General features: G+C 46.3%; 1 protein-coding gene across 2 annotated transcripts in view; it reads right to left on the minus strand.

The window, feature by feature from the left end:
• Positions 1-16770, minus strand: part of LOC139277503 (probable phospholipid-transporting ATPase IIA) — a 174355-nt gene that overhangs the window by 90713 nt on the left and 66872 nt on the right. For both annotated transcript variants that reach the window (XM_070896037.1, XM_070896036.1), the window contains exons 10-12: positions 15905-15981; positions 13614-13774; positions 5764-5906 (exon numbers count right to left, since the gene is read on the minus strand). In XM_070896037.1, the coding sequence (XP_070752138.1) occupies positions 5764-5906; positions 13614-13774; positions 15905-15981 (381 nt within the window). The remainder of the gene's footprint in view (positions 1-5763; positions 5907-13613; positions 13775-15904; positions 15982-16770) is intronic.

Genomic DNA, 16770 nt, shown 5'->3' on the forward strand with positions numbered 1-16770 from the left:
AGGCCCCCATTCAAAATAATCTGACTAATTGTGGTTTTGCATAGCTTTTCCAGAAATTGAATTTTCATAAAATCACATTTTTAAAGGCTTGTGAATAGAGGTCAGATATCATCATCATGGACAGTCCCTCGGAATCAAGGAAGACATGCTTCCACTCTTAGCATGAGTTCTTAGGTGGCTGTACAGTCCAATACGAGAACTACAGTCTCTGTCACAGGTGGGTCAGACAGTGGTTGAAGGGAAGGGTGGGCGGGGAGCCTGGTTTGCCGCACGCTCCTTCTGCTGTATGCGCTTGCTTTCTGCAAGAAGCTCAGCGCCCTCCGGGATGCACTTCCTCCACTTAGGGCGGTCTTTGGCCAGGGACTCGCAGGTGTCAGTGCACTTTATCAGGGAGGCTTTGAGGGTGTCCTTGTAACGTTTCTGCTGCCCACCTTTGGCTTGTTTGCCGTGGACGAGTTCCGAGTAGAACGCTTGCTTTGGGAGTCTCGTGTCTGGCATGCGAACGATGTGGCCTGCCCAGCGGAGCTGATCGAGCGTGGTCAGTGCTTCAATGCTGGGATGTTGGCCTGGATGAGGATGCTAATGTTGGTGCGCCTGTCCTCCCAGGGGATTTGTAGGATCTTGCGGCGACATCGTTGATGGTATTTCTCCAGCGACTTGGTGTCTAATGTGCATGTTCTCTGAGTCATACAGGAGGGCGGGTATTACTACAGCCCTGTAGACCATGAGTTTGGTGGCAGTTTTGAGGGCCTGGTCTTCAAACACTCTTTTCCTAAGGCAACCGAAGGCTGCACTGGTGGCGGTATTGGATCTTGTCGTCAATGTCTGCTCTGCTCTCGAGGGGGCTCCCGAGATAAGGGAAATGGTCCACATTGTCCAAGGCCGTGCCGTGGATCTTGATGTCGGGGGGGCAGTGCTATGCGACGAGAACAGGCTGGCGGAGGACCTTTGTCTTAGGCATGTTTAGCGTAAGGCCCATGCTTTCGTGCGCCTTGGTAAATACGTCGACTATATCCTGGAGTTCAGCCTCTGTGTGCACAGATGCAGGTGTCGTCCGCGTACTGTAGCTCGACGACAGAGGTTGGAGTGGTCTTGGACCTGGCCTGGAGACGGCAAAGGTTGAACAGCTTCCCACTGGTTCTGTAGTTTAGTTCCACTCCAGCGGGGAGCTTGTCAACAGTGAGGTGGAGCATGGCAGCGAGGAAGATTGAGAAGAGGGTTAGGGCGATGACGCAGCCCTGTTTGACCCCGGTCCGGACGTAGATTGGGTCTGTGATGGATCCGATGGCAAGGATCATGGCCTGCATGTTGTCGTAGAGCAGGCGGAGGATGGTGACGTACTTTTGAGGGCATCCGAAACGGAGGACGACGCTCCATAGACCCTTGCGGTTGACAGTGTCAAAGGCCTTTGTAAGGTCAAAGAAAGCCATGAATAAGGGCTGGTGCTGTTCCCTGCATTTTTCCTGCAGCTGTTACGCTGCAAAAAAACATGTCTATTATGCCCTGGAGGGGACGAAATCTGCACTGCGACTCCGGGAGAAGCTCCTCAGCCACAGGGAGAAGACGGTTGAGGAGGGCTCGAGCGACGACTTTCCCAGTGGCTGATAGCAGGGAGATTCCTCTGTAGTTGCCGCAGTCGGACTTGTCTCCTTTTTTAAAGATGGCCACAATCACTGCATCTGAGATCTCCCAGCATTCTCTCCTCACTCCAGATGAGAGAGATGAGCTCGTGTATTCGTGCCAGCAGTGCCTCGCCCCCATACGTCAGTGCTTCAGCAGGGATTCCATCCGCTCCCATAGCCTTGTTGCTTTTTAGCTGTCTTATGGCTTTTTCTATCTCGTGCAGTGTTGGGGTCTCATTGAGGTGGTGGCGGGTAGCATGCTGCAGAATGGAGTCGAGAACACTCGAGTCAAAGACAGAGTCTCGATTGAGGAGATCTTCGAAGTGCTCCTTCCAGCGGGCCCTGACTGCCTTGGTGTCCTTGATGAGCGTTTCCCAGTTCTTGGCCAGCAGTGGGGTGGGGCCTTGGGTGTTTGGACCATAGGTGGCCTTGACTGCGATGAAGAATCCTCGCACATCATGGTTGTCGGCCAGCTGCTGTATCTCCTATGCTTTCTCTATCCACCATCTGTTCTTTAGGTCCCGGGTTTTTTGTTGGACCTTAGCCTTTAACCGTCTGTAATGCTGCTTTGCTGCTCCCGAGTTGGATTGCTGTTTAAGGCTCAGAAATTACCTGCGCTTGCGATCTATTAGCTCTTGGATCTCCTCGTCATTCTCATCAAACCAATCCTGGTGTTTCCTGGTTGAGTGACCAAGTGTCTCTTTGCAGGCATTGTTATGGAGGCCTGGAGGGCAGACGAAGCAATGTGGACATTCTGTGTTTTGGGGTCATCAAGGCACGCCAGGTTGCTGGGAGGTGCTGACTGTAAAGGGCTCTCTTAGCTGGGTCCTTAAATGCCCTGGCATTGACTTTTTTGTGACACTGCTTCTGCTGCCCTCTTCGCTTTGGGGCTATGTTGATGTCAATGATGGATCGGATTAGGCGGTGGTCCGTCCAGCAGTCGTCAGCTCCTGTCATGGCACGGGTGTTGCGCACATCCTTGCGATCCCTGGCTCGGACGATGACATAGTCAAGCAGGTGCCAGTGTTTGGAGCGAGGGTGTTGCTATGATGCCTTGTATTTGTCCCTCTGGCGGAACAGGGTGTCGGTGATGACAAGTTCCTGCTCTAGTTGTCAGGCGTAGGCTACTGCTGGAGTTGGCTTTCCCTACCCCATCTCTGCCAATCACGCCTCCCCAGAGGCGTGTGTCCTTGCCGACCCTGGGTTTGAAGTCGCCGAGGAGGATCAGTTTGTCGCCCGCAGAAATGCAGGTCAGGGATTTTGAGGTTGGAGTAAAAAGCCTCTTTGGCCTCATCTGTTGCATCGATTGTTGGGGCGTAAGCACTGATGACTGTGGCGCATTGGTTCCGAGATAGGGTTAGTTGAAGCGTCATGAGGCGTTCGTTAGTCCCGCAGGGGGTCTTTAAGGCGGTCAACCAGCTCGTTTTTGATGGCGAAGCCGACTCCGTGAAGGCGGCGTTCTGCCTCTGGTTTTCCTTTCCAGAAGAAGGTGTAACCTCCAACTTGTTCCTTGAGCTGGCCTTCCCCTGCCCGCCGGGTCTCGCTTAGGGCGGCGATGTCGATATCAAAGTGTCTCAAGTTCCCAGGTAACTATGGCGGTGCGGCGTTCCGGTCTGTCGCTGTTGGGGTTGTCCATGAGGGCCCCGACGTTCCAGGTCCCAAACTTCATATTAACAGAGTGGAAGATGCCTGTGTGTGATTTCTTTTAATGTGGGGTGGTCGTTGCACACCGGCTACTGCACAGGCTTAGCTGAGCAAGATCTTAGTCCAGTGGCAAGGGGGTCCAAGATGACTAGAGACCAGGCACTGCTGTATGGGCCTAGTTGCCTTTGGCGAGATGTTGGCCGCAAGTTCGGCGCTGGGTAGTGCCCTTGGTGATAGGTGGTCCAAGGCTTGGTTGGGGGCAGGCATTGGGGGGGCCAGTGGTGCACTGGGGTTCAGAGTGGGAGGTGGCAGGGGTGGGGGTCACAGCCATTGTACTCACCACATGCTGGAGGAGGAGAGGAGACCAGACAGTCAGTGGGGAAGGAGAGGTCCAGATGCGGGGCGGGGGGTGGAGGCCCAACAGCCAGTCGCCGCAGGAGATCCAGCCGGGAGGCCCAGGTCGTGTCGAGTTGCCGCAGGAGGTCCAGCCGGGAGGCCCAGGTTGTGTCGAGTTGCCGCAGGAGGGCCAGCCAGGAGGCCCAGGTCGTGTCGAGTTGCCGCAGGAGGTCCAGCCGGGAGGCCCAGGTTGTGTCGAGTTGCCGCAGGAGGGCCAGCCAGGAGGCCCAGGTCGTGTCGAGTTGCCGCAGGAGGGCCAGCCGGGAGGCCCAGGTCGTGTCGAGTTGCCGCAGGAGGGCCAGCCGGGAGGCCCAGGTAGCATCAAGATTATTAATGGAAGACCCGGAGGCAGCTGTCTGGGCTGGCCTGAGTGTCAATACCTGAACACAACAGGTTAGCAGCTGGCAGGTCAAAAAACAGCAATTGCAGGACTTTGTTAAATCAAATCTATAGAAAAAGAAACTCTCCAATCAAACGTTTGACCGACTCCCCAATCAGCTTTAGGAAACTCTGAAGCACCCACTCTCCAGGAAATTATTCACATGCCAAATGCATTGAAGATCCAGTTGGCTTGGGATTAGGCTAAATAGATTCATATCTATCAGTACAGTTTCTACTACATCTTCTTGGGGACACTCAAGGGCAGTCCATCAACAAACTATTTGACTGCTTTACAAGAAGGTGGTATCTCGGAATCAACAATCGCTCAACCTGCCAGTATCCCAAAACAACAGAATACAGTTATTTCAGAGAGCCTCATCCCTGGTATCATCTTAGTGAACTGTCTTAGCATCCCTTGCTAATGGAAGACAACCCAAACTGAACAAAATATTCTGACCAAACCAATGATTTGGCGAGGTTTAGCATTACATCTTTACTTTTATACTCTATGCCCACTTTATAAAACCTAGCAGCCTATGTGTGAGTGTTTTATTTTTATATACAGCTTTATCAACTTATCCTTCTACTTTTAAAGACTAGTATATCTGAATCCCTAAATCTCAGTGTGCCTCCACTCCTGTTAAAGCTTTACCATTCAGTGCATATGTCCTCTCCTGATTTGCCAGCAGAAGATTTGGGAAGGAGCAGATTTTTTCCAACTGCACAAGAACTGACCAGAGACTATATCCTCTCAAAAAGGGAAGGCACAGAACACCATATTCCATTTCTCACTCACTCGTTCTCCTAAGATCAAAATTAAAGACAGTGATCTATTCTTTCATTCGTTTTCCATGGAGGGCTATAAAAAGAGTCCAGGAACAAAAAGAGAGAAATTCTGCATCTTTAAAATAACAAAATTCAAGCCTGCAATAATATTTTGGTCTAGTGCTCACAAACTAAAAACGGTGCCCGAAGGAGGAAGGCAAGAGTGATTTAAAGAACCGCAACAGAAAAACTTTATTAAATTTCTAACTTCCTCGGGGGATTACTCAGTCATCTGTGTTTATTTTATCTCAGATTTTATGCAAAACGGCTTTATACTTCTTCAGAGACAGACAGCTTATTATTGGAAAGATGCAAGGGTGCCACAGGGTGCTGTGTTACAACACGAATGCTCAGAATGATTCATAAGTCATACAATTTTACAGCACATGAGGAGGTCATTTGGCCCATCATGCCGGTGCCGGTTCTCTAAAAGAGCTATCTATTTAATCCCATTCCCCAGATCCTTTTAAATCTGTTTTTCAAATATTCATCCACTTTCCTTTTAAAAGCTATTTCGGATTCTGCTTCCCCTACTATTTCTGATATAGCATTCCATATCTTCCCTCTGTAAAACAAATCTTCTAAACTCCCTTTATTCTTTTGGCAATGATCTTAATGTTATGCCCTTTAGTTGCTGACTCACTGACCAATGAAAATGGAAGTTTTTCCAAGTTTACTTTATCAAAGCCTCATAATTTTGAACATCATCAATCTTTTCGTAATCGTCTTTGTTCTCATGAAGAACCCCAGCTTTTTGCATCTCTGCTTATAACTAAAGCCTCTTATTCTTTGTATCATCTTAGTGAACCTCTTCTGCACCCTCTCCATGGCCTTAAGAACCTTGAACCTGCCCTCAGATGGATATCCACACGGAATCCCAACACATAACCATTACCTGTCTTGTCTGTTAGTACATAAGAAATTCTCCCAAGCTGCTCTGGAATGGTGCTGGCCCGTACCACTGTGCCGGGAATTTTAGAGTCTCTCCGAATCATCAAGCTGTAGACCATCTTTCCCATGTCCAGATTGACGCGTATACTGTATGGATCAGAAAAAACAAACATAAATAAGAAAACAGACCTCAACAGGAAATGATTAGGAAATTGGCTGAGCAGCAGGAGACAGGGATAATGGGCTGGTACTCTAATTGACAGGAGGTGACTAATGGTGTCCCGCAGGGATCTGTGTCGGGGCCTCAACTATTCACAGAATTTATTAATAACTTAGATGATGTCATAGAAAGTCATATATCAAAATTTGCCGATGACACAAAGATAAGTGCCATTGTAGATGGAAGTATAAAATTACAAAGGGATATTGACAGATTAAGTGAATGGACAAAACTGTGGCAAATGGATTTCAATGTAGGATAATGTGAGGTCATCCACTGTGGACCTAAAACTGACAGAACAGGGTACTTTCTAAATGGTGAGAGGCTAAAAACAGTGGAGGTCCAAAGAGACTTGGGGGTCCTGGTACATAGATCATTAAAATGTCATCAACAGGTACAGAAAATAATCAAAAAGGCTCATGGGATGCTGGACTTTATATCTAGAAGACTAGAATAAGAGGGAGTAGAAGTTATATGGCAGCTATTAAAAAAACCCTGGTTAGACCACACCTGGAGGACTGTGAGCAGTTCTGGGTCCCACACCTTCGGCAGGATATATTAGCGTTGGAAGGAGTGCAGCGTAGGTGAACTAAAATGATATCCGGACTTCAAGGGTTAAGTGATGAGGAGATATTATACAAATTAGGGTTGTATTCCCTAGAATTTAGGTTAAGGGATGATCTGATGGAAGTTTTCAAGATATTAAGGGGAACAGATAGGGTAGATAGAGGGAAACTATTCCCGCTGGTTGGAGAGTCTAGGACTAGGAGCATAGTTTAAAAATTAGAGCCAGACCTTTCAGGAGTGAAATTAGGAAACACTTCACACACAAAGGGTGGTAGAAGTATGGAACTCTCTTCTGCAAACGGCAATTGATGCGAGATCAATTGTTAATTTTAAATTGGAGATTGGTAGCTTTCTGTTAACCAAAGTATTAAGGGATATGGCCCAAATGGCGGAACAGGCTCGAGGTGCTGAATGGCCTACTTCTGTTCCTATGTTCTTAACACATTTACCCATGTAAATGATTAAGTCCTGGCTGAGTGTACTGAACACATGAAGATTTCTTTGGATAACTGAATTATGATTTGACCAATTATATTTTGGGCTGCAAATGTAAAGTATTACACGAGTTTCAATACAGAAGTGGTAGAACAATATTTGGCATGGTTTCCAATTTATAATCAACAGATCTGGTAGAACTAATGTTACTACAAAATGCAAATGGAAGCATTATTTTTCTTTTCTTTTTGTCTCCAATTTTATCCCTTCTGCTCTTCAAAGGCACGAACATGGTGCACAGTTCAGGTAACTCACCCAAATAGACTTTTATTCGTGTATGAGCCTTGTTCTGGTGAGTGTCAGACAGCTATTCAATTCCATGGGGCATTACAACCCAAATAAATTTTCAATAGGGGTTGTTGAATACTGTCAAGCAGCAGAATTCCTGACCATTTCCCCCCACCCCGGCCGCCTCCCCCTCAATCTGATGTCATTAATGCTAATTACAGCACCTCAAATTTCACCCTTGCAAAGATCAGCTAATTCAACACAGAGCAGGGGGGATTGAACCTAGGTCCTTTCAGGTCTGTATGGCTCCGCTGGATAAACTCAGTGAGCCATCAGTTGAACCATAGTTTTTGTTCGTTATATAAATCCTACCAGCAAGTCTTTGCATCCTAAAACATGTTTCTCAGCTGGGATGGGCAGGTGTGTGTGTGTGTGTGTGTGTGAAAATAATATTGAGGACACTAAAAATTAGTTTACATATAAATGTTATTGTAGATGTTACTAAATGTTTTGATAGGTGTATTTAGATAAAATGAAAATATCCATAAATATTAAGATGTAAAATCAAAGATGTTGCCCTACCAAGATTAGTTTATTAGCATAGAACTGCAAATCCTAACCAGCCACTAACAAGTTATTAGCAAAAACCTTACAAAAAATGCTGCCTTAACCCATCCTCCATTCCCCTATTTACATCCTGTGCAAGGACAGACACAACAGAGTAAATTGTGAATCAGTCTTTGTATGAGGAATGAGGCCCATCCGTGCTGGAAACTTCGGGTTTCACTCTTAAAACAAATATAGAGCTCCCATGATAGCTCAGCAAGTTTGTCCAATGAATAACTGAGCGTAAGGTCCTGGGTTCATACTGTGGTCTGTGCTAGGACAGCTGATTTCAGTTGGCAGTACGACAATTAAAGCAGCTGGGTTTGGGATGCTCAAATCAGTTAGAAGCTGTATTTTAATCCCTGCTAGTAATGCACATAAGAAATAGGAGCAGGAGTAGGCCATTCGGCCCCTCGAGCCTGCTTCTCCATTCAGTAAGATCATGGCTGATCTGCTTGAACTTCACTTTCTTGCATTATCCCCATATCTCTTGATTCCCTAAAGATCCAAAAATCTATTGAACAGAAGAACAAAAGAAATAGGAGCAGGAGTCGGCCATACAGCCCCTCGAGCCTGCTCCGCCATTCAATAAGATCATGGTTGATCTGATCATGAACTCAGTTCCACTTCCCCGCCTGCTCCCCATAACCCCTTGTCCCCTTGTCATTTAAGAAACTGACTATTTCTGTCTTAAATTTATTAACTGTCCCAGCTTCTACAGTTCTCTGAGGCAGTGAATTCCACAGGTTTACAACCCTCAGAGAAAAAAATTCTCATCATTTGTTTTAAATGGGCGGCCCTTTATTCTAAGATCATGTCCTCTAGTTCTAGTCGCCCCCATCAGTGGAAACATCCTCTCTGCATCCACCTTGTCAAGCCCCCTCATAGGGCCCAAATTTCGGGCCACGCCTAGAACGGCACAGCCCCGACCTGGACGCCCGTTTTTCGCGCCTGAAAGTGCGCCTAAAAAATACCTGCAGATTCTTCGGCTCCCTGCAGGTCCTTTGGAGCTCGGCGCAGCACAGCACGAGTTGTGGGTGGCAGAGCCAGGTCCCTGCACTGAAATCAGTGCCGGGACCTCTGCACAGGCACGCTACAGTGGGCGCGCATGTGCAGTAGCTCCAGGTGCCCGAAACTGTGTGGGAGGGGCCCAAAGCACGCAGCCCCTAGCCCTGGCTCACTGGGGTTGCGAGGATCAGGCTGCACCTCCCTTCAGCTCCTGCTCTGGCTCCAGCTTCCTCCCCTGTTCAGCTGGCTCTCTCAACCCCTCCCCCCCCCTCACCGCAAGATCCCACTCCGCTCCCCCCCGCCCAGCTTCCGCTCAGACAACCCCCACACCCCCCCAGCTCCCGCTCCGACGACCACCCCCCCCTTGCTCCCGCTTCGACGACCTCCCTCCCCCCCGCCAGCTCCCGCTCCGACGACCCCCTCCCCGCCCCCCACCCACGCTTCCGACGACCCCCCCCCGCCAGCTCCGGCTTCCCCCGGCGACCTACCTTTAACTCCGGTCCACTCCGCTCCCTCTTCCTTCAGCGAGGCCCTCCTGCCCGGCATCTTGCTGGGGGCGGGCCCCGCCCGAGGTCTTAGGCCCGGCTTCTTCAAGTCCGCCGGGCCCGTTCAGCCTCCTCCCTCTCCTCTCCCCCTCTGTCTCCTCTCCCCCCCCCACCCCCCTCCCTCCATCCGTCCATCTCCTCTCCCCTCTCCCCTCCTCCTCCCCCACTCTCCCTCCTGCTCTCCTCCCCTCTCCTCTCCTCCGCCCCATCCTCCTCTCCTCCCTCCCCTCCTCTCTCCTCTCCTCCCTCCCCTCCTCCTCTCCCCCTCTTCTCTCCTCTCCTCCTCCTCTTCTCTCCTCTCCTCCCCCCCCTCCTCTGTCCTCTCTCCCCCCTCCTCCTCCTCTTCCCTCCCCTTTTCCCTCTCCCCACCCCTTCTCTTCCTCCAAAGGAAGTATTTATCCTTTCGTAAATATGGAAACTAAAACTGCACGCAGCATACTCAACGACAGCCTCCACAGCCCTCTGGAGTAGAGAATTCCAAAGATTTACCACCCTCTGAGTGAAGATGATTCTCCTCTCAAATGGCCGACCCTTTATTCTGAGACTATGACCCCTGGTTCCAGACTCCTCAGCCAGTGGAAATATCCTCCATGCACCTACCCTGTCAAGCCCTGTAAGAATTTTGTATGTTTCAAAGAGATCACCTCTCATTATAGAATCATAGAATGGTTACAGCATGGAAGACCATTCAGCCCGTCGAGCCCGTACCGGCTCTCTGCATAAGCACCTCAGCTAGTCCCATTCCGCCTCCCTTTCCCGTAGCTCTGCAATTTTTTTCCTTCAGATACTTATCCAACTTCCTTTTGAAAGCAGTGATTGAGGTCTCCCTCCACCACTCTTTCAGGCAATGCATTCCAGATCCAAACCGCTCGCTGTGTAAAAAAATTTTTTCTTATGTTGCCTTTGGTTTTTTTGCCAATCATCTTAAATCTGGTTCTTGAGCCTTCTGCCAATAGGAACAGTTTCTCTCTATCGACACCCCTCATTATTTTGAGCACCTCTCAATCTTCTCTGCTCTAAGGAGAACAACCCTAACTTCTCCAGTCTATCCACATAACTAAAGTCCCTCATCCCTGGAATCATTCTCGTAAATCTTTTCTACACCTTCTCTAAGGCCTTCACATCCTTCCTAAAGTGCGGAGCCCAGAATTGGACACAATGTTCCAGTTGAGGCCGATTCAGTGTTTTATACAGGTTCATCATAATATCCACGCTTTTGTATTATATATCTCTATTTATGCCCAGGATCCTGTAAGCTTTTTCAACTGCTTTCTCAACCAGCCCTGCCACCTTCAACGATTTGTGCACATAAACCAGAGGTCTCTCTGTTCCTGCACCCCTTTTAGGATTGTACTCTTTAGTTTATATTTCCTCTCCTCATTTTTTTGACCAAAATATATCACTTTGCACACTTCTGCGATATATTTCATCCGCCACATCAGCCCATTCCACCAGCCTGTCTATGTCCTTTTAAACTCCAGAGAATATAGTGTAGGCATAGTCTACTCAATCTCTCCTCATAGGACAATCCCCCCGCCCATCCCAGGAATCAGCCTGGTGAACCTTTATTGCAGTCCCTTTATGGTAAGTATATTCTTCCTTCGATAAGGAGACCAAAACTGTACACAGTACTCCAGATGTGGTCTCACCAGGGCCCTATATAATTGCAATGACGTCTTTACTCTTATACTCTAATCCTCTTGTAATAAAGGCCAACCTACCATTTGCTTTCCAAATTGCTTGCCGTACCTGCATGTTAACTTGCAGTGATTCGTATACAAGGACACCCAGGTCCCTCTGAACACCACATTTCCCAATCTCTCACAATTTAAAAATACTCTGCTTTTCTATTTTTCCTACCAATGTGGATAACTTCACATTTCTCCACATTATATTCCATTTGCCATGTTCTTGCCCACTCACTTAGCCTGTCTAAATCCCCTTGAAGTCTCTTTGCATCCTCCTCACAACTTGTATTCCCACCTAGCTTTGTAACATAAGCAAACTTGGATAGATTATATTTGGTTCCCTCATCCAAATCATTGATGTAGATTGTGAATAGATGAGACCCAAGCTCTGATCTTTGCGGTACCCCACTAGTAACAGTCCGCCAACCTGAAAATGACCCGTTTATTCCTACTCTCGGTTTTCTGTCCGTTAACCAATCCTCAATCCATGCTGTATATTACCCCCAATCCCATGAGCCCTAATTTTGTTTAATAACCTCTGTGTGGCACCTTATTGAATGCCTTCTGAAAATCCAAATACACCACATCCGCTGGTTCTCCTTATCTTTTCTGTGAGTTACAACCTCAAAAAACTTTTAACTGATTCATGAAACATAATTTTTCCATGAAAAATAAGACAGCCATCACTCACCGCCAAGGTACACACATAAATAATGTGGCATTTTGCAAGATACTGGGGAGGGGAGGGGCGAACTATTCCCAGAGTCAACTACTGCATGAGAGAAGCAGAAAAAGACTGAGAAAGAAAAATAAATACAGAAGGTCCAAAATCAGTTAGTTTCCTTTCTTAATTCTCAGTTATTCTTGAGGTATATGAAGATAAGGAATGGCAACGCTGTAGAACAGAACATGTTGCAGCCTCAAGAATGTTTTTTAGCCTCCAACCCCAGAAGAGAAAACACTTCTGCAGCCACCATTGTGAGCTTTGAATAAGATTTCCAGCTGTGAGTTGACTGCTAGGCACTATGTAGAAGCCTTTATTACAAGGGGGTTGGAGTACAAGAGTAACAATTGTACAGGGCTTTGGTGAAACCACACCTGGAGTACTGTGAACAGTTTTGGTGTCCTTAACGAAGGACATAGTTTCCTTGGAGGTGGTGCAACAAAGATTTACAAGAATTGTCCCTGCATTGAGAGGGTTGTCCTATGAGGCGAGATTGAGTCTATATTCTCTGGAGTTTACAAGAATGAGAGGTGATCTCATTGAAACATAAGATTCAGAGGGTTGACTGTGTAGATGCTGAGAGGCTGTTTTCTCTGGCGGGAGAGTCTAGAACTAGGGGGCATAGTCTCAAGATAAGGGGCTGGACATTTAAGACTGAGATGAGGAGGAATTTCTTTACTCATAAGGTTGTGAATCTTTGGAATTCTCTACCATAAAGGGCTGTGGATAGTAAATCATTGAGTTTATTCAAGGCTGAGATAGATAGATTTTTGGATTCTAGGGGAATCAAAGAATATGGAGATAGGGTGGGGAAGTGGAGTTGAGGTCGAGAATCAGACATGATCTTATTGAATGGCGGAGCAAGCTCGAGGGGTCATATGGCCTACTCCTGCTCCCAATTCTTATGTTCTTACATAGAATCTACAGCACAGAAATGGTCCACTCTGCCCAACTAGTCTATGCTCCACACGAGCCTCCTCCCACTGCAATGACCGCACCCCCACCCTGTCCCCTTATCCAGCAATGCCTTTCTCTCTCATGAGTTCATCAAGCCTCCCCTTAAATGCATCAATGCTTTATGCTTCAAACACTCCATGTGGAAGCAAGTTCCACATTCTCACCATTCTGTGTAAATACATTTCTCCAAAATTCTTTATTAAAGCTATTAATGGCTATTTTATATTTGTGTCCTCTTTTTCTCGGCTTATCCACAAGTGAAACCCATTTCTCCACCTCCACCTTATCGAACACTTCCATAACTTTAAATATCTCAATCAGGTCTTCTCTTTTCCAGAGAAAATTTTTGAAGGACCTAGGTTTAATCCCCTGTTCAATCTTTGTTGATAAATGCATCCTCTCAATCCTGGTAACATCCTTGTAAATCTTTTCTGCACTGTCTTCAGTTTCAAACCATTCTGTTATCTGGCTCCTGACACTGTATGTCCTAACCTTTGTCATAAGTTACTTGTGCATTGCAAAGGCATTCTCAAAATCCACATCCATTGCATTGCCCTTGTCTACGCTTGGTGTAGTAGGAATGGTGCCCTGCAGGGATCCATGCCGAGACCATTGTTGTTCACCATGTGCATAAATGATTTAAACTCAGCAATTAGCAATATGGTGTAAAAATTTGCAGATACCACCAAATTGGGGGATATATCTAGAAGTTAAATTGATTGGATGGATTGCCTAAAGAAGAAATTGGAAACAAAAGACTTAAGAAAAGTTGCTCATGGCAGAGAGAAACGGACCAAATTCAATTGAGACAGTTACCTGATTGGAACTATATGGGAGAACAGAAGAAAGAAGCGAAACAAGTGGAGATACCAGCGACCCCTGAAATGCTGCAACGAAACCATCACAAGAGACAATACCACCAATGCAACAAACAGGATCTTCATAAAACAGTTCACCTCCAGGTCAAACAGCCCCATCTATAAGAAAGAAAAAAAGTTAATAAAACTATATTTCTTTGCATGAATATCCATAAATTAACTTTCTCCATAATAAGGATTTTATGTATGAAAAATATGTTACGGTACATTCAAATACATAAATAGCATTTGACATGTTCATCTGTGATAAGTGGTGGCTCTCTTGCCTGTGACCAAACTATCAAGTCACTGAAAGATACTGGGAGATTAGTTGATTATGGTGTGCATTTTTTTTAATGCAAATTGTATGTTGGCTTCTGGGGGCTGAAATTCAGGGCCACCAGAAGGCTGGCGGACCTACCTTTTCCTTGAAGTTTTTTCCGCCGGGATCATTGAGGCGGTCTTTCCGTGGATTTTTGGCACAGTATATTTTTTAACGTTGGACCGGAAGTCGGTCATAGTGGGGGGCGGAAGTGCCGCAGTAAGTGAAGGGCCACCGCGCTGCCGGGCCGCTCACAGTGAGGAGAAGGTACACAGAGAGACAGCTGTCGGGGGCACTGAGATGTGGGGCAAGGATTTTTTCGGGTGAATTTGGTGTATCCTGCAGGTGAGCGAGAGCAGCGATGCATGTTTTGATGACGCGCTTGCGGCGGTCATCAGCAGCAGGGCGGAATTGGGGACAGGCCGAAAAATCCCTGACCAGAATTTAGGTTGGGGTGGCCATTGGACTGCAACACGGCGGCCACTCGATTCCGCCGCATGGCTGCCGCAAAAAGGTGCAAACGGGCCTTATTCGGGGCCTGAATTTCGGCTCCCTGGGCTCTGGCCCCTGTCTAGGTTTAGACTATGTAGAGAATGGTGATCTTAATCCTGGTTTCATTCCCACTCAGGAGACCAGACATGATGTTACCCCTGCTGCCACCTTGTGGTGAGTGTGTGGGAGCAGCCCTTCATCAAAAGTTAGTAAGCAGGACTCCATATGAAGAATAAGCGGTTTAATTCCTCAAACAATTGTTTTAATGTGGAATGGTTGCTTAGCATTTGTAATGTTTAGTTTGCATGATAGGAACCCATGGTTTCCTAAGTGGATATGTGCTATTCACAAGCAGGTCAACCATATTAAAAGCTGGTTGAATCCAATTTTCTCAACCTAGAGCTGCCAAGTAATCTGTAGCCATCAATTCCAAACTTATAACTGGCTAGTTATGGATCATTAAAAACAATTCTGTGCTCAACAGGCTGGAGGATATTAATACTGAGGAATGAGTTGCTGCCTGCTTCAAGCACTCGATGGCAAAATCAAGAACTTCCAAGATCACGCATAGCACAGCCAGCCAGAGTGAAGTTCCCTCTACTCTGCTCCCAGAATACACCTTAGCCTCAACCTCAGAACAGCAACCCTACTACACCAGTGTGATAATTTTTCAATTTTTGACATTGTGTGCCCTCTCTGCATGAAATGACCAATTTGTGCAAAGTTAGGCCTATCCCCACTAGGAATTGGTTTGGGCTGCCCAAACCTCATTCTCCCAATAGGACCCTTACAGCTAGCAGACAGAGGAAATTTTGATTCCCTCACTCGATCGTGAATTTGAACCCAAGTCCACAAATTTTCATCTATCCTGGTGCACAGCATATTAATTTAAAAAAATAGTACCTCTCCCATGGCATTGCTCAATTACCTTGTGGAATGTGTTCACCCAGCAGCTGGAACCCGTGAGACATCAAATGGGATTTCTTACCAATCCAGTCGCAGACTTCTCTGGGACCAGGAATATCCCCGACAGCTCCGACATAACCCGAAACATTCAGCCAGAATTTTTATTTTAAAATTTAATTGACGTCTTTAGACAGTAGACATCGAAGTGTATACTTCGTTCTTTAAGTACTTACACATCCTATAGGTTCAGCAAAGATATTGGAATTCTCACTCCTTTCAAGATAGAATTTGTACAACTTTTGCATAAATGCTGTGAAAACTTTTCTAAATCCTGGAATTTAGACATCGTCAAAACAAATGGAGATTTCCGGTGTTAATTATTTGTTGAAACATCTAAAATGTATATAAAGTACAATTTCACTAAAAATAAATATCATGGGGAATTTAAAAAAATGTATTATCTTTACAACTTGTGAGAATTATGAGATTTATTGCTCATTGTTTTCTAGCCTAAGATTTTCAAACTGTACCTTGTTCTTTGGGTTAGAGGTATTCATAACACTCCTCATCTCTTTGCCTGTGTAGATAACAACACCCACTGCAGTACCTTGAAAAGAGATTACATTAAAAAAATAAATACCAGAAGCAGAATACATTTTTTGTTTTTTTAAATGACTGAAAATTCAATTTTCAGGGCTGCTCCACGGGCTCAGTGGCACTAAAAATGGTAAACATGGTGTCTGTTCTGTTGTACTTTAAAAAGCGTAAGAAATACTACATTGTGCTGGTCTAGAATTGGACTGATCAGAAAGGTCCCAGTTTGATCACAGGCCTGCGAGAAATGAACCAATTTCAGTTGGCAGTAGTGAGGATGCTTCAATTGGGAAAGGGTGAAGAGAGGTGGGGGGGGGGGGGGGTAGGTCAAGGCCAAAAAGGGACAATGGAGGAAAGGGGAATGGGTAAAATAGTTCTACATTAATTTCAGAAAGTTCCAATTCTGGGGATTCTGAGAGTCAAGGGATTTCTTACAAGCTTCACTGCATCAGCAAGCCACACATGGCAATTTGCACAAAGAGGCATTTTAGGATTTGTAAATCAGAATGGAGTAATTTATCAATTGCTCTATCACAACTGGCCTTGCAATTTGACTACTGTGTATAAGAGAACACACAGCCTGCAGTGTCTTTCAACACAGGAATGCTTCGAGAGAATAGAAGGTCATTATGAAGAGCAATGCTTCAACATTTTGTTAACACAATTTTAACACAGATGTATTATCTCAATTTAGGGCTGTGCAATGTACAGCATTCAAAAATATTGTGGGGACGATTTTCAACTGGAGTGCACACTGGGCGAGTGGTGGAAGGGGCATGTTCTATGACAGCATTATGGCTCC

The sequence above is a fragment of the Pristiophorus japonicus genome, chromosome 12, assembly GCF_044704955.1.
Source record: "Pristiophorus japonicus isolate sPriJap1 chromosome 12, sPriJap1.hap1, whole genome shotgun sequence".
NCBI lineage: Eukaryota > Metazoa > Chordata > Chondrichthyes > Pristiophoridae > Pristiophorus > Pristiophorus japonicus.